Source organism: Gekko japonicus, unplaced genomic scaffold (genome assembly GCF_001447785.1).
Source record: "Gekko japonicus isolate JY-2015 unplaced genomic scaffold, Gekko_japonicus_V1.1 scaffold2163, whole genome shotgun sequence".
Taxonomy (NCBI): Eukaryota; Metazoa; Chordata; class Lepidosauria; order Squamata; family Gekkonidae; genus Gekko; species Gekko japonicus.
In genome coordinates, this window is record NW_015160287.1 from 159,119 (window position 1) to 183,843 (window position 24,725).

A 24,725-nucleotide genomic window follows, 5' to 3' on the forward strand; every position below is an offset into this window, starting at 1 on the left:
TAACCTTTCCTTATATGGAAGAAGAAGAAGAAGAAGAAGAAGAAGAAGAAGAAGAAGAAGAAGAAGAAGAAGAAGAGGAAGAGGAAGAGGAAGAGGAAGATAAGAGGAAGAGGAAGAGGAAGAGGAAGAAGAGATTGGATTTATACCCCGCACTTCACTACCGGAAGGAGTCACAGAGCGGCTTACAAACTCCTTTTTCTTCCCCTCCCCACAACAGACACCCTGTGAGGTAGGCGGGGCTGAGAGAGCTCTGAAAGAACTGTCCTTGAGAGAACAGCTCTGACAGAACTATGGCTTGCCCAAGGTCATCCAACCAGGTGCAAGTGGAGGAGTGGGGAATCAAACTCAGTTCTCCCAGATTAGAGTCCGCACACTTAACCACTACACCAAACTGGCTCTCACACCAAACTGGGTGTTCCTTCCCCTTAATCATTTTAGTTGCCCTTTTCTGCACTTTTCCCAATGCTATATTACCTTTTTTTGAGCTGCGGTGACCACAACTTTACACAGTATTCCAAATGAGGCCACACCATAGATTATACAGAGGCATTATGATACTGGCTCATTTGTTTTCCATCCCCTTCCTAATACTCCCCATAGCTTTTGCCTTTAGATCTCTAGATCTGGCAGCCGGTCAAGAGCATAAAATTCTGGTAAAGCCAGCAAGTTCCAGGCTAGCTGGCAGCTCTAAGTCGATTCCACCCTGATAACCATTCACGTACCCACCCCCATTTCAACATTAAGAATAAGGGACATTATTGCATTCCTGTAATATATCCATTCTCACATCAAGCATCACCGCTCGAACACACAGACATATTGCTGAAGACTGCTTATTATATTCATTTAGCCTGTCCTCCACTGGTTTCATAAGAAGAATGCATAAACAGCCTGTAATTTGTTACTTTTTTTTTTTTTTTTTGCTGAAATTCACAAAGGATTGGTTGTACTTTGGAAATAGTTGTAGCTTAAATACATCCGGCAGTATTCACTCTTGATAGACTGGTAAGTGGGAAAAGAAACAAAAATGAAAAGTTAGTGTGATTTGGGGGTCATGGGTGTGCGTTTGCTAGAACAAAGAGTTCTTTTTTTCCTCTTCCTCCTCCCAAAAAAGCAGGGGCCGTTTCCTGCAGGAGCGCACAGGAGCGGAGCTCTAGCAGTAAAGAGCCCAGGGGGTGGGCACATGCAACAAGCCCCACCCCCTGCTCCTAGCAGCCCTCAGTCAGAGCAAGAAGCAGCCAGGTAAGTTGCAGAGCTCCCCCCGGCCCAAAACAGTCCAGTGGCACCTTTAAGACCAGGTTTTATTCAGGTACAAGCTCTCCCTCCTCTGTAAGGACAGATCTGCACCCCCCCCCAATAGCTAGCAATCCAAAACAGTCCAGTGGAGCCTGAGCGGTGGGTGTTGCCTTCTGATGCCAGGGGGTGTGGCATATGCAAATGACTTATGCTAATAAGTTATGCTAATGAGCTCCTGCACCTCTTTGTCTACTAAATGACCCCTGCAAAAAAAGTATTTAAGAAGTCTGGGAAAGGTACATGAGCAACAGAGAACTCAAGCAATTCACACTAATAAAATCAATACATAGCCTCAAAATCACTCCAAAAGACACAATAAGGACACAGTAGGTATAATGGGCCTTTGTACCAGAAAAAGGGAAGGTCGGCTTACCATCAAGTTCCTTTCTATTTCAGTGGCAGGACAGCGGACTGGAAAAGGATCAACTGCCCCAGAGTCAAACTTGTATCTACTTTGGTAGAGGAGATGTTCCAAGCTTTTGGAACTTGCCCTCCCAAAAATCTGTAATTTACTTGCAAGAACACCGTCACGGTAAAACACACAGCCAGGAGGCAGGCTTAGCATGAGACAGAAAGCCAGAACAGACACAACATTTGGAACATTCTAATCAAAAGAGGGGGGAAAAACACAGGGAGGGGCTGCGGCTCAGTCGCAGCACATCTTCTTGGCACGGAAAACACCCCAGGTTCGGTGCCTGGCCTCACCGGCTGAAAGAATCGGATGGCGGGTGATGCAAAAGACCTCTGCCTGGGACCCTGGACAGCGGCTGCCCATCTGACTAGGCAAGGTGGACCAGCTTCATGTGTGCAATATACCCCTGGCTCAACATACTGTGGACTGGACTGGACTAATGCCATTCTTGCCACCGCACCTCATGACCCTCCACTTGGGTAGGTCTACTTACAGCCCTGCCAGTAAACAGAAAGGAACACTTCATGCTTTGCAACTCTGATTTCTTGATGAATGGCAGGGACACACAGCAGGGGGGAAAGGCACATTAAGAATTGCCCACCTCCAATGGGGTGCCCGTGAGCCCCACAGTGCCCTCCAAAACCTTTTCTGGTGCTCACCGAGTGTTCTACAAACCGAGCCGGGCCGGGCCGGGCCTTTGTCTAGCAGGGTTTCCGGCCACTGAAAAATCTGATGGGCTGTGCCGATTTTTTATACAGTAGCTTCTGCAGGAGCACAAAGATCTTCACTGAAGGTCAGGTGTGTATACACAAGAAAGCATTTTTCAAACAAGGTGCTCAGTTTGAAAAGGCATCCTGTTAAGCAGGCCTTCTGCCTGAAATGTTGAAGAGCTACTATTAAACTAACGGACCATCGGCATTTCTGTCTGCGTAATCTGAGGAAGGACTGTAATTAGCAGGGCAGCTCTGCTCAGTCTTTCTGGCCCACTTAATTCTCTTGCCATCTGAGGGAGGCCTTCCGGAAGGATGTATACATCCTGTTTATAAAGTTCAACTTAAATTCTGACTAGCTCTACTCCACCTCCATGTAGTGCACCTAAAGTCTCCCCTGATCCAGATGCAGAGAACAGGGCGCAGGAGCAGGTGCCAACAACGGTGTCCGAAGTCCCACCCTGTTAGAGAATCAATATGGAAGATATTCAAAGGCAATATGGAATACATTCAATGATGCTTTGACAACTGGTCCCGAGGGGTGTTTGCCTCACACCCCTCAACTGCAGCTAAAGCCTCTTGCTCTCCCCCCACAAAAGCGTAGGGGAGACTCAGGGACTCTAGGTCCCTAATGTGAGGGTAGAAAACCCAGGGAAGGTAAACTGTGACGGAGCAACTCCACACACGTCTACCCTCGTCGAGCTCCGGCGGCCATTTTTTCCTCAAATTAATCTTCTGAAACAGCACCAATAAACCCTGTGGTGGAATGTTGTAATGTGGTCATGGGTGAATCTGCTATTGAACCTGTGGCTCTGGAGACCTGGATGAGACCACCTCTGAATCTCACTGTCCTCCGGGAGATCAAACTGGTAAAAATTAGGCCGTACCATAGACAGAATTATCAATAGGCCAAGACAGCCAGTACCACAGCTTAATGATGAACCAGGCCCAAGGCTGACTCTTTCATGTGATCCCAGGGGTCTGATGGCATCTCCTACCCATCCTCAGGGCACATGTGTTAGGGAGCCAGAGGCATCTGCCAGAGGAAGCTCCAGCCACGGGCCAAGATGATAAGGTGACTTGGGGCCATGTTGCTTGACAGCTGAACTCTAGAAGAATCATACCATTCCTGATCCAGGATTCTTTGAGAAAGCTGGGGAAACTGAATGGTAGGATCCCAGCTAGAGGAACTGACAAACACACACACACACACACACACACACAGCCTTCAAGCAAGCTGGATTTAGCCAAATCCTCTAACATTGAACAGGCCTGTCCTACCTCCAGCTAAGAACCCGGATATGATCCTCATTAACAACACGGAAGAGGAGCCAAGGTCTCAGGAAAAGAACTCCGGCAAACTACGAAGCTGTCTTCCCAAGGAAGGCAAGAGTGAGCATGAAACGAGATCCAAAGAGATTGGTGAAGCCATTATAAGGCTGGGCCCCTTCTGAACGGCCTTGATCTCATCACTTTGGCTCCAGAAAATTTAAGCTCTGCCCAAACCTAAAGGAGCCCTTCTCCAACTTAAAAGCTGCTCTTCTGCCAAAGGAAGAGCCACATCAGTTGGAGGAAGGCTCCTTAAAGCTTGAGGAACACTTCAAACTTTGGTAAATGGAGTGGGCAGTACACTGGCCAGTCTGTATGAATATTCATCCAGCCTCTTCTTGAAAGCTGCCAGTGAAGGGGAGCCAACCACCTCCCTAGGCAACTGATTCCACCTTTGAACCGCCTGTGAAAAAGCTTTTCCTAATATCCAGCCGATACCTTTCTGTGTGTAATTTAAACCCGTTGCTTCCTAGGTTGTGTTGCAAGAAGTGGCTAAGCATAGATGCAAGTGATTACACAAGGCCCTGAGGCCCTGGTCTGTGATCCCACGTATCCAGTTAATCCCTTTGCATAGCCGGTCAATGACCTCCAAGGCATCACATAGGCAAAAAACCTCTCCAAGACATCCCACCTTTACTTGTGGGCCTTGTGCAAAGACAGGAAACTCTTGTCCTGATCAATGTAGCAAGCCTTTCCTCTTCTTAAAGAGACCTCCCTGTTCTATGCTGCATTTTGTGAGATTGCTTTAGGCTGGTTCTGCATTGGACAAGGGGTTGGACTAGATGGTCTGTATGGCCCCTTCCAACTCTATGATTCTATAAAACAGTTCAAGACCCTTGAGGAAGACTTTTTTTTTTGGGGGGGGGAAGACTCTATTCTGTAATTGCCACTACTTCTCTTTGCAGTTTGGTGCCGGTTTGGTGTCGTGGTTAAGTGCGCTGACTCTAATCTGGGAGAACCGGGCTTGATTCCCCACTCCTCCACTTGTACTTGGCTGGATGACCTTGGGCAAGCCGTAGCTCTGATAAGAGCTGTCCTTGAAAAAGAGCAGTTTCTGTCAAGAGCTCTCTCAGCCCCACCTACCTCACAGGGTGTCTGTTGTGGGGAGGGGGAGGGAAAGGAGTTTGTAAGCTGCTCTGAGACACCTTTGGGTAGTGAAGGGTGGGGTAGAAATCCAATCTCTTCTTCTTCTTCTTTTACCTCACAGGGTGTCTGTTGTGGGGAGGGGAAGGGAAAGGGGTTTGTAAGCTGCTCTGAGACACCTTTGGGTAGTGAAGGACAGGGGGTAGAAATCCAATCTCTTCTCTTCTTGCATAATTCTTCTGATGCAACTTTTACCACTATGACACTGATTTACTTCAGCAGTTCTCGGTCATTCTCTGTGGCTGGGAGGGAAGGAAGGCTTCTGATCCCTCTGAAGAGCAATACCAACCTCCTTAGATTTCTAGAGTCCCTACAGAGAATGCAGCCTGGTAATTAAGCAGGGATCCTGCCTCCTCATTGGATAGGGATGGACTTCAAGCAGGAAGAACCAACGTTCTCCAAGCTCCACCAATGTTCTTACACCTCCAGCAGCAGAACAAGCAGCTGATGTAGTAGGTATCCTCCACTAAAATGATACAGCTGACGAGTCTTGATCCCTATTCAGGGCCTGAAAAGCATTTTTGGTGTTACGACGAGATACCAGCCAAAGAATGCAAGTGGTAAGATGCAGGGGTTTTGCTCCCTGGGTCCTTTCAAGAAGGTGGGGAGACAGGTACAGCAGAATCAAGAAAGTGATAGAAAGGCAGGTGAACCCTTGACAAGTGTTTGAACCAAGTCAAACACCGTATCCCTTTTAATGGCAGCGGGGAAGTGGTCAAACGGAGGGGAATTTGTTTCCATTGGTGGGTGAGTAGAGGTACGAATCCACCAGGTGGCAGAGGGTTTTTTAGAAAAAAACATGCACTGATAGAGGTAGCACCCTTCTCTTTCTCGCATACACACAAAGACACCATCACCTAATCCATCAAGGACTAAGCAGCACAATCAGCAGAGGATCCAGTCAAAGGCACAACTAACTGCTCCTCCTACAGTACAGTCCTGTGGCAGGCCGACATCCTTCTAAACCCATCAGTGGATGCAGAATGGTTCAGCTCTGCTTAGAATTTCAGTTAAAAGACAGAACTAAAAAGAGAAAACTCCGTGAAGCGAAAAGAAGTTTGGTTGACCTTTTCTGGTCACTAAAGAAGAACATAGCCTGCTCCTACTAAACAAGGGCATTTAGGATGTATATGCGTGTGTGTTTCCTCCATGCTTGTTCCTAAACCAATTTTAGGAAATTCTATGAATTGCAACACATTGCTAGTAGGGGAAGCTATGCTATTTTGCCTTACTTGGGAGAGAAGATAGCAGCTCACAAAGGAAAGGGCCTGAAAAAGCCAAGTTCTCTAAATAAGGTGAAAATGAGCATGACATGCGCCTGCAGAGCAGGGGACTACGGGGGCCTCGTGTCTGCCACTGGTATCTGAAGACAGCATATTCCAATAAAATGGCAGGCTACTGTCTATGTAAAGATGTAGCCGACTTCTTGGAATATTCAACCATAAGCAAATCAGTGGCCAGTCGACCAGCATTGCCCAATACTAAATTTAATTGCTTACATCAAATTTAACTAGCAAGCAGTAATAGTTTCTTCTTTTAAAAAAAACAAAAAACCAACCACCATGATTATGTGTTGCATTCTGCTATCTTTAACAAGGTTCACACTCATGGCATCAGTTTTCTTGAGATCAGAGCAAATTGAGACAGCTTTAAAATCCAGCTGCTAGAGCTATAGGGGAAAATCCACACTTAAAAGCAGCTTCCCAAGACTTAGTTCCAGTGTGCAGGCAAGAGAAATATTTACGTATCTATTAAACGTTGATGCCACACTTTCTCCAAAGAGTTCGGAATAGTGTACATAGTTCTCTCCACCACTTTTATCACCTCAGCAACCCTGTTATGTTAGTGAGGCTGGGAGAAAACGACTTGCCCAAGGTTTTATGCAACAGCAGGGATTTGACCTGGATGGCCGAGGCTGGTCAGTTGTTACTAGATCTCAGAAGCTAAGCAGGGTCGGCCCTGGTTACTACTTGGATGGGAGACCACCAAGGAAGTCGAGGGGTCCTATGCAGAGGCAGGCAATGGCTAAACCGGCTATTTGACTCTTGCTTTGAAAATCCTCTGGGGTCTCCACAAGTCAGCTGCAACTTAATGACATTTTATGCATGCAGGGATTTGAACCTGGGATCTCCAAAGTCTTTATCCCATTTTTGAACTACTAACATCACACTGGCTTAACGTTGCATGCTTTTTCTTAGCTTGTGTGCGGATCATGGTTCCAATATATTTTTCTTATGAACCTCAGAGTTCCTCTACCACAGTTGTCTAGAACCTCCATGAACCAGGTCACCGACACCGGCAGGTCTGCCTTTTTCTATCTGAGACAGATCAGGCAGTTGGACCCATATCTCACTCCCCAGGACCTAGCTAGTGACCAATGCCATGGTCACTTCCAGACTGGACTACTGTAACTCTCTCTGTGTGGGGCTGCCCTTGACTCTGCTCCGGAAGTTGCAGCTAGTGCAGAATGCGGCAGCACAGGTGTTGACAGTGACGCCTGTGCGGGCTTGTATCCACCCAGTGCTGCGTGAACTGCACTGGCTGCCTACAGAATTCCAAATCTGTTTCAAGGTGCTGGTGCTTACCTCTAAAGCCCTGGACAGCCAGGGGGCAGCATACCTTCAAGACCGCCTCTCCCCATATGAGCCCCGTAGGGCACTGAGGTCCACAAATCAACATCTCTTGGTGGTCCCCGGCCCCAGGGGCGTCCGATTAGCCTCAACCAGGGTCCACCTGGTAGAATGAGCTCCCGTATGAGATCAGGGCCTTGTGGGACTTATTGCAGTTCCGCAGGGCCTGCAAGACGGACTTCTTTCACTGGGCCTTTGAGTTGAGGCAGAGAACGTCCCTCCTTCCTCATCTTTTGGCCAATCTCCCACCAGTGGCCTGGATCTGAATAGACATCGGGGCACCCACCACTGTATTTTAATCAATCTGATTTCTCTGGTTTTACACGATATTCTATGATTTCATCCTGTGTAAACTGTCATTTTAACATTGTTTTAATTGTATTCTACTAATTGACATATACTGCTCTGAGCCCGTTCACGGGGAGGGTGGTATATAAATAAAATAAAAATGTAAACAGCAGTCCTCAACGATACAACATCCTGTTACTTCTTTGGTTGCGAGGCACGTCTATACCTTGCAAAAGTGACAGGGTCTACATGTGTGGACGTTCCCATATAATAACACTGCAAACCTAGTATGCAGATCAGGACATGGTGTTGCCCCCACCCCCCCAAATACAACAATGGTATAGGATGTGTCCTCTTTGGGGGGTCTGTGGGGGCCCCCGGAATGTGTGAATTTCCTGCCTTGTGCAGGGGGTTGGGCTAGATGACCCAGGAGATCCCTTCCAATTCTGTGATTTCATGATTCCTTCTCTTCTCATCTTCCAAACATAATCTACACATATAATTTGACTGTCCAACTACACCTGATGTGTAGCAAAACCCAACTTACCACTGCAGTACAGCTGTCCAAGCTTCTCTGGAAAGAGAGACATCCTGGCACAGGTCTGCTTACCCAGGCAGACTCCCAAGTGAGATGGACAAGCAAACGGACTAACATGCACATCATACGACTCTTCTGAGGCTGACAGCATCACAAGACTTATTGGGAACATTTGGGCCAGTCCATACCAGTAGCTGCCAACATTCTGCAGTTACTATATAAGAGCCAGTGTCCTTCTGCATCCTATAAAAGCCACAGTATCAATTTGGAATACAGACTTAGGAATGCAACAGGAGGACTACTTTACTTTCAGTTTACTGAAATGTCTTCCAAGGCCATTTAATCCATGTGCGGATTGGGTGGTGGCGACCAGGGCTGTCAAGTCACAGCTGACTTAGGGCTACCTGTAGGGTTTTCCCAGGCAGGAGATTTCAGAGTTGGTTTGCCACTGCCGGCCTCTGCGTCATGACTATGGACTTCCTTGGCGGCGGCCCATCCAAACAGCAACCAGGGCTGATCCTGCTTAGCTTCTGAGATCCAATGACAATGGTGTGTAGCCTGGGCTATTCGGGGCAAGGCTGTACGGATTTAATTGTATGTGGTTTTCAAGTGCTGGGTGTGCTCCAAGAAATGCCCTAATGATGCCAGAGCAGCAGTGTTTGAGTTGAAGGCAGGGCACATCATACAGCAGGGTTCCCCAACGTGATGCCCACGGGCGCAATGGTGCCCACCAGTACTTCCCTCTTCTGAAAGGGGGTGGGGCCACTGTAAGGCAGGGCTTGCTATCGGCCGCCCTCCTTCAAATTAAAGAGTTCTCCACTGGACGATCAGGATGGCTGGGAAGCACCTGGGCCTTTCCTTAGGCCAGTGTGTGGTTCCGTTTCCTCTTCAGGCCTTCCTTCCTCCCAGAAGGTGTGAGGAGGGAGGCATTCCGTTTGGTCCTGCCTCCTGAGAAGCAATTTTAGGTTTGGGTCTGCCTCATACAGAAGCCATTTTAGGGTTGCGCTCATCACTCCCCTCTTAAAATTCCCATTGTGCCCCCAGGCTCAAAAAGATTGGGGACCCCTGTCTTAGAGCATACTCCCAATGCAAAGAGATCCCTCAACAGAAAGAAGTCCCTTAATAGATGTATCAACACACAAACATTCTGGAAAGACAGAGACATGGGTCCTATGAATGACTTCCGTGTGCGCCAGGTAGTCTCTGCCATGGAGCATGATCCTCTTCCACTACAGTGTCTCTTTGCTCAAGGGCACATTGAAAACCACTGATATTTTTCTGGCTATAGCTAAGAATATTGATATTAATTTCATTTTACTTTTATCCTTTCAAGGTTGCTTCCAAAAATCAAGCAGAAACAGTTCTGGTATTAAAGGCAAATCATACTTTGTTATTTGTATAATTTGTTGCACAATATCTTTCCAGTACAATTGTATTAATTCACAAGTCCACCAACAGTGGATAAAATCTGCCTGGTGGCCACAATTTTTGTAAGAACTTGGAGCTGGGGGGGAAACTGGGATTTCAGGGGGGAAAAATCCCAAATCCGAATACCATGCCGGTATTGGAATTTGGGAATATCAGAAAACCCCAATATTTTGGGGGTTCAATATCTCCGAACCTGAAAAAATACAGTTGTTGGGGTTTTTTTGCACACCCCTGTTACAAAGCTGAATAAATGGCAAGCATTTTGCAGCCAGCTTGCAATTTCATACCTTCTAAGCAATCTGTAGTGATCTGCAAATATCGCTGATGCCATTTTCAGAGTAGGAAGCAGCACTGTAGTCAATGTGAAAGATGTTAAATGCTAAAAATGACAGGCTTGGGAATGAGTTCCGTGTGCGCCAGGTAGTCTCTGACATGGAGCATGACTCCTCTTCCACTAAAGCTTCTGTTTGCCCAAGGGTACATTGAAAACCACTAATAGTGCACAAATGGAAGAGGAACTGAGGTCTGGGGCAGAAGACACACGGAACTTGTTCACGGCACCCAAGCCAGGAAGTATGCAAACAACTGACGGGTGCAAGGGGCAAGCAACGATGGTCCTCCTTGGACGGTACTTGAACTCTTCTGCGGGACTAACAGAACCCATCCTAGTCTCAAATACAACTGGTGTCATGTCAAGAGGTTACTGGGGGAGAGGAACAGGCGGGTTGTGATCAATGCTCCATCTAAGCTGTGGAGTCCTGTGAGCAAAAAATCTGCTTTCTGAGCTACTGGCATTAAAGTTGTGAGCAGGTGATTTGGCTATTGCATAAATCAGCCTGCTCTGGAGCGAAGACAAAAATGTGTGGGCCAGAGGCTAAAAAACTGTGAGCTACCTCACACTAACTCAGCTTAGAGGGAACACTGGTTGTGATAGTGAAACTAGGTGCTGACAATTAAGGAGCCTTTATAAAGACGGACTTCCTGGAATTTAAGAAACACGGCCCAACACTTCAGGTTTTGTTATCGTTGTGTTTATTTTACATTTCTACAGAACAGACTTGAATTAATCTGAAGTCTTGGAACAATGCATGCTTTTCCATTTTAAATGTTGAAAGAGTGGGGGGGATGTTTTCTTTCTCTGGTGGCGTTTTATTGGGGGGAGCTGGTTTGTTGCATCCATCGTTATACCTTTATTTTGTGACCACCGCTACATTTAGCAAAACAGTAGATTACATATTTATAGTCAAGTTGTTATAGTCAAAGTCAAACAGTCTGTAAACGGTAGGAGGTGCAAGCTTTTAAAACCTAAATTCATTTTCCTCTGGAGGATCTGTGTGCCTACATAAGCAAGGGCTAGCAGAAAACCTCACATCTATTGCTTTTTTAAATGACAGATGTAGCCCTTTCATTTATCTCGTGTACCGAAAAGCACCGGATGCAGGAGAACTAGGCTGCTGGGATCCTACCAGAAAGCTTTGGTACTGGTAAATGAATGCTTTTGCCATCATCACACAAGCCACAATGAAGAACCTTGAGTCAGGGCCATGCCACGATTCAGAACCTGTACAGCTCCCAAAGAATTCAGATCTTTTGTTGATTTCTGACAAAAGTTAGAATACTCAATCCCAGGAAAATGAAGCAAAACCAAGGACACCCATTTCAACTGCACGCCTCCAGGTAAAACTGAAAAATGCAACAAAAGAAAAGGACATTTCTTCTACTGATCACCGCTCCAAGGGTATACTAGATGCCTAATGCAAGGAGTAGTTTATGTTCTCGTACCATATCTAAAATCCTAAGAGTGCTATTTTATACTTTTGGTTCTGGCTGCTGTTTTTCTAGTTTAGCTAACAGTGCGTTGTGCCACTAAAAGATGGGTGCTCTGAAGCAACAACATAAGCATCAGCTAGTGAACACCAAGACGCTGATGGCAAATGGAACTCACATCCAACCACGTATCCATGGCTGAATGACTGCCGATAACCATCACCCTGCTAGCCTGCCCTTTTCACCACGGCCTGAACATTACTACAATCCACAGCAACTCGCTGCTGTTCCCGCCCCAATCTGCTGCGTTTCCTTAAGACATTACAAATGCATGCATGCACGCATGTCCACAGTGTTGCGAGGAAGAACATGGGCTAGGACTGGTACAGCTACAGCAGCGAATGCGAGCAAAAGGGCATTGGGCAGGGGAGAGTTCCCGGGGTGGCAGGTCACAATCTGGCCGCAGCAGGATTGACACGGCACTGATCACAACAAGACCCTTCTGTGCGGCACCTCAACACCAGATAAGAAGGCCACGGGGACTGGTGTGTTGGGTAGATTCCTGCAGCCCTTCTCTGCTGGAAACAACTGGAAATAACATGACCAAATAAATCCTATCTTCTAGATGTCTGGGGGGGGGGGAACACAACAACACACGGATTTTTGATTGTGTGCAAAGTGCAGTGGGACCTTCATCTCTGGAGAGCTGCAATGGCGCCACCACTGTAGACACCGGGGCCTACTGAGCCTTCAGCATCATCACAGTATGCCCTGGAACCCTCCCTCCCCCACTGCCCTCGAAGCTGAGGTCCTGAACACCATGCTTCTGACTCACCGCACTATCGAACATGCTGGGAACCAGAACTGAAATCTTTGCCGTTTCCAGCATCCCTGGATGCTGCAGAGGACACGTGCTGCAGCCCGAACCCCAGTTTCTGGGAGCATCCACCACTATTTCCCGCTTATCTACTGTGTTTCCCCGAAAATAAGACAGTGTCTTATATTAATTTTTGCTCCCAAAGATGCACTAGGTCTTATTTTCAGGGGATGTCTGATTAAGAAGAATACGGTACACTCCGTCAGGGCAGAGCGAGCAGCAGGCGGCAGCTTGTCCTGGCGGCGGCGCGGGCTCTCTGATTAAAAGAGACCTCGCACTTCCTGTCTGCTCCGGGGGGGCCTTATTATCGGGGAGGTCTTATTTTCGGGGGATCCCTTATACTTCAGCGAGAGGCAAAACTGTAAGTAGGTCTTATTTTCGGGGGATGTCTTACTTTCGGGGAAACACGGTACAGTCAGGAGCACACGATGGGCTTGGACCAATATTGTGGCGGGACCTGTACCAAACCCCAGATCAGGCTGGCCTCCATAGCGTCTGGGCCCTGATTCGAAATGCACAGGTGGAGGCAAGGCTCCAGATACCTGACCTGCAACTTCGCCCTCCCGTTCTACAGTTTGCCCCGTGCCTAGAAAGAGATGCTATCAAGACTATTTCTTCTCAGCCTGTCACACAAGGCCCAAACAGATGAGCTGGGGGCACAACCGGGAATCATTCACTATTATCTCATCACCGCACTCAGTGGGAGCAAGAGGAACTTTCAAAGGGAAACACGCGGCTCAATTTCCCTAGCCCTTGAGTCATCCATCAGGACCTTCGCAGCAATTAATCAAGGTACTTTTAGACACAAAATGATCCTGGCTGCCAACTGAGACTTAGGTATACATTAGCATTCTCCAGTAAAAGGGTCCTCGTTCACAATGACTGAATACAGGCCGGCTGGAATTTCCCTGGAAAATCTCAGCTCTGTGAGGTAAACCATTCTGCTCTTCCCAAACATCTCTACTCTATCCAATGTTCCCAAAAGACCTGTCTCTTCATCTTCCACCCACCCATCCAAGCACATATCCTCTTTCCCATTCGCCACGTCAAGAAACTGAATCGTTATTTTTCAGCATTGGGTCCTATACCTGAAGCCAAAAACTACCCCACAGCGGGTCATCAGCTGAAGCTTCCTTTGGGCCATGTACCTCCCTGTTTCTCAACCTGGACTGGGTGTTTGACTTGTGCTGCTCATGCCCTGCTTCGCCATGGTCTCTGAGGTCAAGTATGCAACCACGGCCATGCTGATGTTCTTCCCCCTTCTGAATTATCCGTTGCCTGGATGTATGGATCTGTCTACGTCCTGCTCAAGATTGCTGGGTAGAAGCCCTTTCTTTAGTTTCTTACTCTAACCTCTTGAGCCTCTTTCCCCCACCTACTCTTTGAGTGATATATTGTACAGTGGGGGGTGGGGGCGGGAACCGGCTTCTAGTCCAGTGCATTGTTGCTGTATGCCTGTCATTATTGTGACTGAGTGGACTAATTATTTCCCTCCACAAATTCTCTGATTTCATCACATTCAGGGGACTCTGTACTTCTTCCATAGTTGCACCGGGAACTGTGTCAAAAGGTCCTGTTATAGGTCCTTAGTGTTTGTCACTGCCCAGGTTAGGTGTTTCCCTTAAACCGGGAGCTGGTACAAGCGGACAGGCAGTAGGAGAATTTTTCTTCTTCCTTGTGATCAAGCTAAAATAGTATGTTGGGACCAGGGCACATTCACACAAACAGACACTCACAGTCTATGTGTGCCTTCCTGACCCCATATGAAAACAGAGAAGCACATAAGCAGAGGGGTTCTGGTAATTGCTACTTGGACTGTGGGTAACCAGTCATAAAAATTGTAGGGACAAATTAAGATTTTTATTTTATTTTTTTTTAAATTCTACTGGCCTGCCAAAATACATGCAAAATAGTTCTGATCTTAATGTTGAGAGAGGCAAACGCCAATTTGAATGTTCACTCTTAAGTACAAAGCTAGATGAAAGACCTGATTTTGTAGACCGCCCCATTAAAACCAAGCAGAAGTATAACGAAGCTGATCCCAAAACCTGGTCTGCAGCCATTCTCCAGATCCAGACAGATCTTTGCGCTTGGCCATAAAATCAGCTCACGATCTCTTTTAGGAGGACATTCCTATGAAGCACTTCAGGCCTTTAATTATTATGCCGAGGCAATATAGCATTTTTAAAGCAATAAAGCACATGTAAGACAAGTGTAGAAACATTTTTAGCTGTACATACAGAGATTTTTTTTAAAAAAAAAAACCTTTGGGATTTAAATCTTACGAATTCATTATACCCTAAATGTAAACAAAGCCATATGGAAGCAGTCAATTTGAATCCTTAATTTGATACAACAGGGTAAATTTAAAAAGTATACCATCAGTTTTTCATATAAACATTACTTAGTGAACAACTCAGGAACATATTGTCCAAACAATTTTACATATTTTGTTTTTGTTACATGAGTGTAAGAACCCCGTGCATCTCTTAAGGCATTGTTATAGATGGATATGTAATAAAGAAGGTCTTAAATCAGTTCTATAATTCTTTTCTTCAGGCTTTTACTTCAAAACCCTTTGCGCGATTACCAGTCATCTGTTTATGGCTTCATTGTTCGCAAGAAATATGTACTTTATCTCTTTGTATACAATTTATTATCACGTACCCAGGTGTCAGCTTGAATGGGCCTGATGTTGCTTAGTAACACCTCTTCATAGTTTCCGTAATCACAGAACTTAACAACTGCGGTCGTCCCAGAGGAATGAAGAGCTTCAATTTTTGCCCGATAAAACTGAAAGAGACAAGACCTTTTAGGGGGTTATGCATCGTAACTGCAGGGAAACAATACCATGCTACTGACATACAATGCATGAACTGTGAAACAGAATTAGGAATTCCCACACTCCAGTAGGAAATAAGCAGATCGTGTCAGAGATCCAACATTTCCTATTTTAAAACATCTTTTATCCGAGCGATCTCTTGAACGAAGAAAGTTTTTATTCAGGAGGAGGAGGAGGAGATTGGATTTATACCCCGCCCTTCACTACCTGAAGGCGTCTCAGAGCAGTTTACAATCTCCTTTCCCTTCCCCTCCCTACAACAGACACCCTGTGAGTTAGGGGGGCTGAGAGAGCTCTGAGAGAACTCCTCTTGAGAGAACAGCTCTGAGAGAACTTGTGACTGACCCAAAGTCACACCAGTATCTGCATGTGGAGGAGTTGGGACTGAAACCTGGTTCTCCCAGATTAGAGTCCGGGCTCCTAACCACTACACCAAACTGGCTCTTTAGATTCATTAACAACCATTTTTAATGACATGAGCTAATGTCACCTTCTTTTTTAGGTTATTTCTGTATTACTGTTTTAGGCTAGTAGCCCTGACCTGAATAGGCCAGGCTAGCCTAAATTTCTGTCAGCTCTCGGAATCTAAGCAAGGTCAGCCCTGGCTAGTATTTAGATGGGAGACCACCAGCAAATCCCAGGGTTGTGAGGCAGAGGCAGGCAGTGGCAAACCACCTCTGAACATCTCTTGCCTTGAGAACCTTAGGGGGGAGCTGTAAGTCAGCTGTGATTTGACAGCAAAAAAAGAAAAGATCCGTACTGCACTACAGAACAAAAAGGATTCCAGAGATTTGCTCATTCTCTCTCAAGCATCTTACATGTCCTTCGCTACTGAAATACACATTTATGGTTTCTAGGTGAATATGCTATTTATTTATATATTCACTAGAAATAAGGCCCGTTGTGGAAAAGCCGCTTACGTCATTCCCCTCCTGTGCTTTGTTTTCACAACCAGCCCCCTGTGAGCTAGATGCAGCTGGGAAAGTGTTTTTGGCCAAATGGGTGCCCAATGAAGTTCCATGGCAGGGAGGGGACCGAATCCTGGGACGCCCAGACCCTCGTCCGATACTAACCCCCACACCACTTATTGAAGGACACAGGATTAGCTAAAATGTTCCCAGCCTAGTTCTGTCTACAGAGGAAACCAAATGGCTGCACATTTTCCTCCGAGCTAGGCAACTGAATAATTTAATAAGACTCCACCCCACACACCTGATCTGCACGTATCATGTCAATTACATTTTTAAAAAAGGAATCTTATGTTCCTGAACATGCAGCATTATAGAGATTAAAAAAACTTGTCCGTTGGACACATCCCAGTTCCTCAGCACCACTTGCTTTCAAGGCAGGATAAGGGAGCTTCAAACCGAGGAGCTATTCATTTGTCAGAGAATGTCAGTTTTCCCAATAGCCACACTGAGCGACAGTTGGTCCACTGAATAAAGTATCATTCATGTTACTTTTTCCCCTCCTCTGCTTTGTTTTCACAACCAGCCCCTTGTGAGCTAGATGCAGCTGAGAAAGTGTTTTTGGCCAAATGGGTGCCCAGTGAAGTTCCATGGCAGAGAGGGGACCGAATCCTGGGCCGCCCAGACCCTCGTCCGATACTAACCCCTACACCACTTATTGAAGGACACAGGATTAGCTAAAATGTTCCCAGCCTAGTTCTGTCTACAGAGGAAACCAAATGGCTGCACATTTTCCTCCGAGCTAGGCAACTGAATAATTTAATAAGACTCCACCCCACACACCTGATCTGCACGTATCATGTCAATTACATTTTTAAAAAAGGAATCTTATGTTCCTGAACATGCAGCATTATAGAGATTAAAAAACTTGTCCGTTGGACACATCCCAGTTCCTCAGCACCACTTGCTTTCAAGGCAGGATAAGGGAGCTTCAAACCGAGGAGCTATTCATTTGTCAGAGAATGTCAGTTTTCCCAATAGCCACACTGAGCGACAGTTGGTCCACTGAATAAAGTATCATTCATGTTACTTTTTGTTTTGAACAGGACGTACCTTGTTATCTTCCCAGTACAGGGCAAAGCATTCGTCACCTGGCTGCCAGCTTTTTCCATATTCCCCCGAAGTACATGGTTCCAACATTTTTTCTGGCTTAATGGGCCCAGATCTCTTCTTGGGTCCAGTATCGTAATACATTTTTACATCAAATGACGTTGCCATGTTGGGTGTAGGTAATTTAATAGGTCCAACCCGCCTTCCTTTCTGAAAATGTTCCAGATCGCCATTGGGAATAGAACTAAAACGATCAGTTCTAACAGGGTTTTGATACTCCACGTTCATACCAAAGTGCTGCTCATTTTTCAAGGTGGCCAATGTTTCGTTGGTTAGCATTAGTGTTTTCCTATCGTAGAAGCTGTCGGGTGGATGCATCTGACTTTCCCGACTTCCAGGTTTCTGGTTGTTGTTTTCAGGTGCATCTTGAACAGCGGAGTTGTCTTTCATTTCCATGAATGACCCCACTTTTCCTTGCCTGTTTTGCAACGGGTTGTCCCTCCGCTTGAAATGAAAGTCACCGGGGTGGATAGCTGTAGGGTACGCAAGATCTTTCCGCGGATAAAGTCTATCACATTTATTTCTGTCTTCAGTCCACTGGTCGGGGCCCAAGGAATTCTGTCTTTCGGAAGCTTTGGCTCTTAACAGACCACTCCCTTCCCCAATGTGCCTCGAACCCTGGGCCTCTCTCTGAAAACGAGGGGGCTTCTCGTTCCTCGGAAGCCGGTCGTTTCGAGAAGCATGCCTCTGATGGTTATAACCTTTAATGCCATTTTGCTCAGTGTTCGGTGCTCTGTGTTGTCCCTGATGCAGTGATGATATCTGTGACTTTGGTTCTAGAAAACAAAAAGCATGAGCCAGTTAGTGGCACGACTAATTTGTATCGAGCGAGGGCAGTTAAAGCACTCGAGGCATTTAATTAGGAAACAGAAATGAGGTTATCCATCTGGCATAGAAACAACATGTGGTGGTTAAAGCTCCACTCTGGCTCGCAACTGGTACAAAACTGTCATTTGCCAAGAAAACGGGGGAGGGGACTCTTAATACATATGATCAAGCCACGAAGCCAGGCAATCAACTGTCTGTATTAAATATGTTAACAACAGATGTAAAAAAAAACCCTACTCAGATTCCATATTTCGCAATAACTGGAATATTTTCACAGGTACACAAGTTAATTGGGATACAATTCAACCAAAGTCATGCACTTTATAATAGGCTTGGCATGCATGCATTCGACTGACCACTAACTTGACAAGTGTTTAAACATTCTCAAATGCTATTTATTTTAAAGATCGGCGTGATAAAATGACTCAGTAAAGGAAGTCACCGCCTCCAGTTTGCAAGAGCTGAGCAAGGCTGTTGACGATAGGACATTTTGAAGGCAATTAATTCACAGGAGGCTGTACGTTGGAAGCAACTTGACAGCATGTAACATATACACACGATAAAACCACAGGCGTCCCGCAAGCTGGAAAAACTAGCCCATTTTAGGAAGGCATGAGCTTGTTATCACCTTAATCATTCCTTTTCTCTGCATCTCTGAAAGCCTGTTCCTCACTAATGCAGGCAAGTCTTGCTGGGTGGCTGCCACTGAAAAATGCTTTCAAGAAGGTATCGCACTGGTTGGTGAAACGTATCATTAGCGCACACCACATCAGGTACCAACCTGATTCCCCACCATGTTTTCATCCGGTGTTCTTCCAGGTACATGTTATACTTGAAATGATGCCTTGTGCCTTTTAGCCCATACAAACAGATAATCACAGTTCAGCGTAGATCAACCACCTTCCCAGTCCTCTGGATGTTACCTCTCATACTAGCATCTTGGAATCCCAGGTTCCTTCCGCAGCCAAAATTAAGCCTTTAGGGCATCAGCCCTACTGATGTAAATGAGACATTAAAAAATAAGCTGAATTTTCTACCAATTACGAGACAGGGAGGGAAGGCAGCATGGTACAGCCCTCTATCTTGTCAGATCTCAGAAGCGAAGCGGGGTTGGTACTTGGAAGGGAGGCCTCCAAAGAAGACTCTGCAGGGGAAGGCAATGGCAAACGCCTTCTGCTTCTCACTTGCCCTGAAAGCCCTTTGCTGGGGTCACCGTAAGTCGGCTGCGATTTAACAGCACTTTATGCACACAAGGGATGCCAGCTGATATAGCCGGCAACCTGCAGCTTTGCTGTGTTACTGTACCTGCCTCAGACTGCTGGGCGCATGAACAAGCGGCTCCTTCACTTAAAAAAAAAGAGAGAGAGAGAGGGATGCCTGTAACTAGGTAAAAGTAAGGAGCCAGCTAGGCCTCAACTGCATGGAATATCTGATGAATAGCCAACTGTCGTCAAGTGACTTGTCAACTGGTCAGTATGCAAACTCTGCTCAGAGGGCTGCTTGAGAAGGGAAAGTATCAGTCAAGACAAAAAGAGGATCCTGCGGTAACATCATGGAGCTGACCAGTCACTCAGGATAATTCACGATGAACCCCAGAAAGCTCTGCAAATTGCCCACCCAATTTGAGTAGAGTTTTCATTTGACATTTTTGCGGCTGGAAAAAACACAACACAGATGGAGTTAAACCCCTCTTCTCACACTCCACAATTATTCACAATTATTCACAATTGCACCTTACCCCAGTGCTGTTTTTACGGCTTTTCCCCAAAAAAGGTAGCAAGATCTGATCACAGATCATCCTGCATCTCTAGCTCATCTGCCCCAAACTTGTGTTACTCCCATTTTTGGAATGAGAAGAGTCCCCCATCCTCCTTGCAAATGAAGCTGTCTGAGGCTTCAAAGTTCTCTATGTCCTCCATTGCCTCAGCCAGACCACTCTCAAGGGGGGTGGGGAGAGTAGGTCAAGAGGAGGAATTGTAGACTAAGAAAATAAGATGGAATTGTAGACTAAGAAAATAATAAGGTCAAGAGGAGGAATTGTAGACTAAGAAAATAAGATGCAGCCCCTCCCAAAAGCTTGCTCTCCCCCAACAAAGCAGGAAATGAACTGAGGAAAGAGGGTGACTCCACCCAGGAGACAGGAAGTCTAGAAGAATTTTAGTCCCGCCTCTTTGATGGCCAGATGGGAACCACCCATGACAAAATGCCCTCCCCTTCAGAGCAAGAAGCTATCAGTGCTTCTTCCTGCCTAGGGTTGCCAAGTCCTCGCTGTATGTAGAGCAGGGGACTCCAGCGCCGCTTTGGGAGTCTGTGTGCGTGCGCAAAGCACGCGCGCACCACAACCACGTCACTCGGAGGTGACGCAACCATGTCGGGCACACTGGGAGTGGGGCCACAATCATCCGAGGGAAAATCATAGAGTTTTCCCTCGGATGACCGCAGCCCTGCGCCTGACGCGACTGCGTCACTTCCGGGTGATGTGCTGACGCCGGGCACTTTGCGTGCTTTGGGGGTGGGGTTCCCCCCGGGGCCCAATCCGCCGGCGGCAGGTAACGGGCCTCTCGGGCGGGGGTTTCCCCGCCCCCCGGGGGGACTTGGCAAGCCTATTCTTGCCATATTAAAAGAAACCAACAGGAGCTTCCCCCGTCTCCACCGGATTTACTCCTCCTCCAGGGAGGCATCAGTTAGAATTATGAGGAAGGCAATATTCTTGGATGGACAGTACGAATAACACTTAATTTCACATTTTAGACTGATGGCCTGTTTGGTCACAGAGTTAAACATCCTTTCAGCTATTACGGTATGAACAATTCTGGAGAACGCGGTTTGGAAAACGTTTCTGTCTCTTCACGAGAGGGTAAATGAGAATGCTTTTGCTTTTCACTTGGCAATTTCAAGATGACAAGCATTTCCCTTTTAAGCTGTCAATCTTTTATTTAGGCCAGCACAAATCTGGGAGCATGAAATCATCATGCTGAATTGGCCTTCCCCTCTAAAGGAAGCCACAAGAATTCACTGGGTTGGAAACATGATGGTTAATAAAATCTATGCTTATTAGAAAATGAGAGATTTCCAAGTTCAAAATCACTGCCATAAAGTCTGGTGTGGTAAGATAGGAGAGTTACACCAGCCCACTGACCTGCCAGAATCAAAAGCACATAATCTGCACATAAAAATGATGTTGTGAGCGAGATCTTTGGCTAGATACGTTAAAATGCACTGCTCTTTCTTTTTTTTTTTTCTGTAATATCTAAAAAACTAATAAATTTTGCCCACACGTGGGCAATAAAAAAAAACACCCTGCCTGAATCAAATGTGCCTGCACATGCACAATCTGAATTATTAACACTGGTTTGAGAAACCACCTGAATCAAGAGACTCTGACTACTCCAAACTCCTAATGCTCACCGCCAATACAATTCAATAAGCATTCTAACTACCTAACCTGAGAACAAAACAGCTGCTACTCAAAGGAAAGTGCATGCCTACATACAATTACACTTCAAGTCACCATAAGATTGCTACATGCAATTAATAATAAAGTTAACAAGGGAGCACTTATCTTAAAACCAAGAAGACTTGTTCAAGCACCATTAAGAGCTGCTTACCCAATTAGAAACAAGAAGCTTACTTGAACGGCTGGAATGTATTCTAAGTAATAGGGAGAACACTGTTTGTTGATTTACGTTTCCATCATCCCTTTCTTTGTTTGCTAAGCCCCACTGGTTGTCATTACCAAACTGACAAGTAATGGTTGCTGATAGCCAGAACAAAATGGAAGTCAAGGGGCACTTTCAGTCTTGTCTTTAACAGACTAACACGGCTACCCCTCTCGATTTGTTGATGGGCAGCAACCCCCCCCCCCAAAAAAACCCCAACCCTGATTTACAAAGCCCACTGTAAACCACAATTTGGAGAGGCTGCTCCCGGTTAATAACCTGAGTTGATGCATCTTGGGCATTGTGGCAAACTATGGCTTCTCCAAATGAGAAGAGGGAGAGAAATCTGTGCACAAAAGCAGAGGAAGACACACGATGGTTACACAACTGGTTCTTATCCAAACCATCTCTGTGTGCATAAGACTGATGTGGGTCAGAAGCTGAAATAATATGGAATATGTGTATAGTAGTGCAGTATCGACACTGTTTCTCCTCCACTCCCAAGAAGTTAAAGAAGGAAACAGAGCCTGTTTCATCCCACCTTTTATTGTTACCCACAGTTGTCCTGTCTCAGAGCTTGCTCAGACAGATGGTCACAGTTACTAAACAATCCAGTAGAAAATCCACAAAAAATGGAAAACTGTATAGTGATTGCGCTTAAGAAGTTTTTAAACAGCAGTGATATAATCATAATACCAAAAGTGAATACAAATTAGAATAAACAATGTAACAATGTGATAGAGTTGTTAACGATGATCTCCAGAATATTCTACCGTTTCGACAAGTTTCTTCTTCTGAACGAAGCGTCTCTGGTCAGTTTTTCAACTGGCAAATACCATTAATTTCCACTGATGTGTCATGGCATTATTGGAACAAGAGTTTACAATAGTTCTTGATGGGCATTCTACAGAATTTTGCCCATCAAGAACTATTGTAAACTCTTGTTCCAATAATGCCATGACACATCAGTGGAAATTAATGGAAATTAGTGGAAATTATTTACCAGTTGAAAAACTGACCAGAGACGCTACATGAATGCTACATGCTCTTCAGCTTTTTTCATCTTCATTCAGAAGAAGAAACTTGTCAAAACGGTAGAATATTCCGGAGATCATCGTTAACAACTCTATCACATTGTTACATTGTTTATTCTAATTTGTATTCACTTTTTGTATTATGATTATATCATTGCTGTTAAAAATTTCTTAAGCACAATCACTATACAGTTTTCCATTTTTTGTGGATTTTCTACTGGACTGTCTCAGAGCTCGCCATGTTGTGAACTCCCAAGACTGAAACATCTTATACGCTGTTATCCTCCCCACTTGGCTAGAAGAAGGGCAGCATGGTATGAGGACAGGAAAAAACAACAAAAACAAGTGAGCTGCACCCCCCCACCACCACCAATGTATTTAGGGTCTCATATTCATGTTCACATTCACACTCAGGCCATAAATGCACTAAAAGTCCTACTTCATGCAGAAGGCAAGAAACATGTACATGACCTCCAATTCCAAGCAGAACAAACCATCATGGCTTAAATGATTTCAACGGAGATCCAAGTAGAACCCAGAAGAGACACCCCAGAAATATTCTGAATTGGGGTCCCCAACATGGGGCCATGGGGCCACAGAACCTGCCAACACCTTTCCTGGGGCCCGCCACGCGTTTTTAGAAAGTGGGAGGAGCCAGGTGAAGCTCCTGCCTAGCAGGGCTTCAGATTGGCTGCTGGAAATTTGATAAGCTGTGCATTTTTTTAAAAAAATGTTGTTTTGGCTGCAGATGCCACCACAGAACAAGGCTCTTCAGTGAGTGACTAAAGGTGAGCTACCGCAGACATTTTGTGCCTAGCTCCACCTTCTTCTTCCTTCTTCTTCTTCCTTCTTCTTCTTCCTTCTTCTTCTTCCTTCTTCTTCTTCCTTCTTCCTCTTCCTTCTTCCTCTTCTTCTTCCTCTTCTTCTTCTTCTTCTTTATGGCACTGCCCACCAACTCCGTGTCAGAATTCCAATGGTGCCCAAAAAGTTGGAGATTCCTGCTATAAGTAAATAAAGTAGCCTTGAGAATCATGGAGGTAAAATAAAAATAGTGACCACTATAAGGCCAATTCTGGAGAACAGGCTCGCTACTTTAGCCCTACTAACTCCTGCTCTCGATACCAGCAGACTTTTTAATTATTAAAATTTATGAAATGCTTTTCCATTTGAAAAGCACATCAAACTTTGAATAAAAACTGTACACAGTCAGTATTCCCTCTAAGGTGGGTTAGTGTGAGCCAGCTCACAGTTTTTTTAGCCTCCGGCTCACACCTTGTTGTCTTTGCTCAGGAAGGAGGGCTCCAGAGCAAACTGATTTATGGAGTAGCCAAATGGCTCGCTCGCAACTTTAATGCCAGTGGCTCACAAAGCAGAATTTTTGCTCATAAGACTCCACCGCTTAGAGGGGGCATTGGACACAGTAGAACCAGCTATATCAAATACCAAAGAAATTTGATCAAAACACAAAGCTGGATGTAGACAAAATTCTCCTGGGGTGGGGTCATTTCCACCAATGCCTTCTTCCTGCCGCAACCCCCTGATTTGCCTCTCATGCTATACCTGGGGGTTCCCCTCTTCCCACAGGACCACCATTTTGGGAGAGATCAGTAGGCAGTAGAGGGAGAAGAAATGGCAGAAATGTTCTGTTCCCCTGAAAAAGTACTTAGCGCAAGCAGAAAGCTTGGTCTTGACTGAGCCTCCGACTTGGATTTTGCACTGCTGTCGCTGGTACTTGGCCAGTCTCTCTCAAAAGGCAACCAGTTTTGATACAAGAAGGACTTTACCGGACCGGGGAACTCTAAAGGGCACGACCACAACTACTGAGACGGTCCCACTCATATGGCTATGGGAGGAACGGGATTGTGG

General features: G+C 45.7%; 1 protein-coding gene across 1 annotated transcript in view; it reads right to left on the reverse strand.

Moving 5' to 3' along the window:
• Nucleotides 1–24,725, reverse strand: part of TDRD3 (tudor domain containing 3) — a gene marked incomplete at its 5' end in the record, with an annotated part of 199,970 nt that overhangs the window by 44,289 nt on the left and 130,956 nt on the right. The window contains 2 exons of the mRNA XM_015415774.1: nt 15,086–15,211; nt 17,282–18,114. Coding sequence (XP_015271260.1) covers nt 15,086–15,211; nt 17,282–18,114 — 959 coding nt within the window. The remainder of the gene's footprint in view (nt 1–15,085; nt 15,212–17,281; nt 18,115–24,725) is intronic.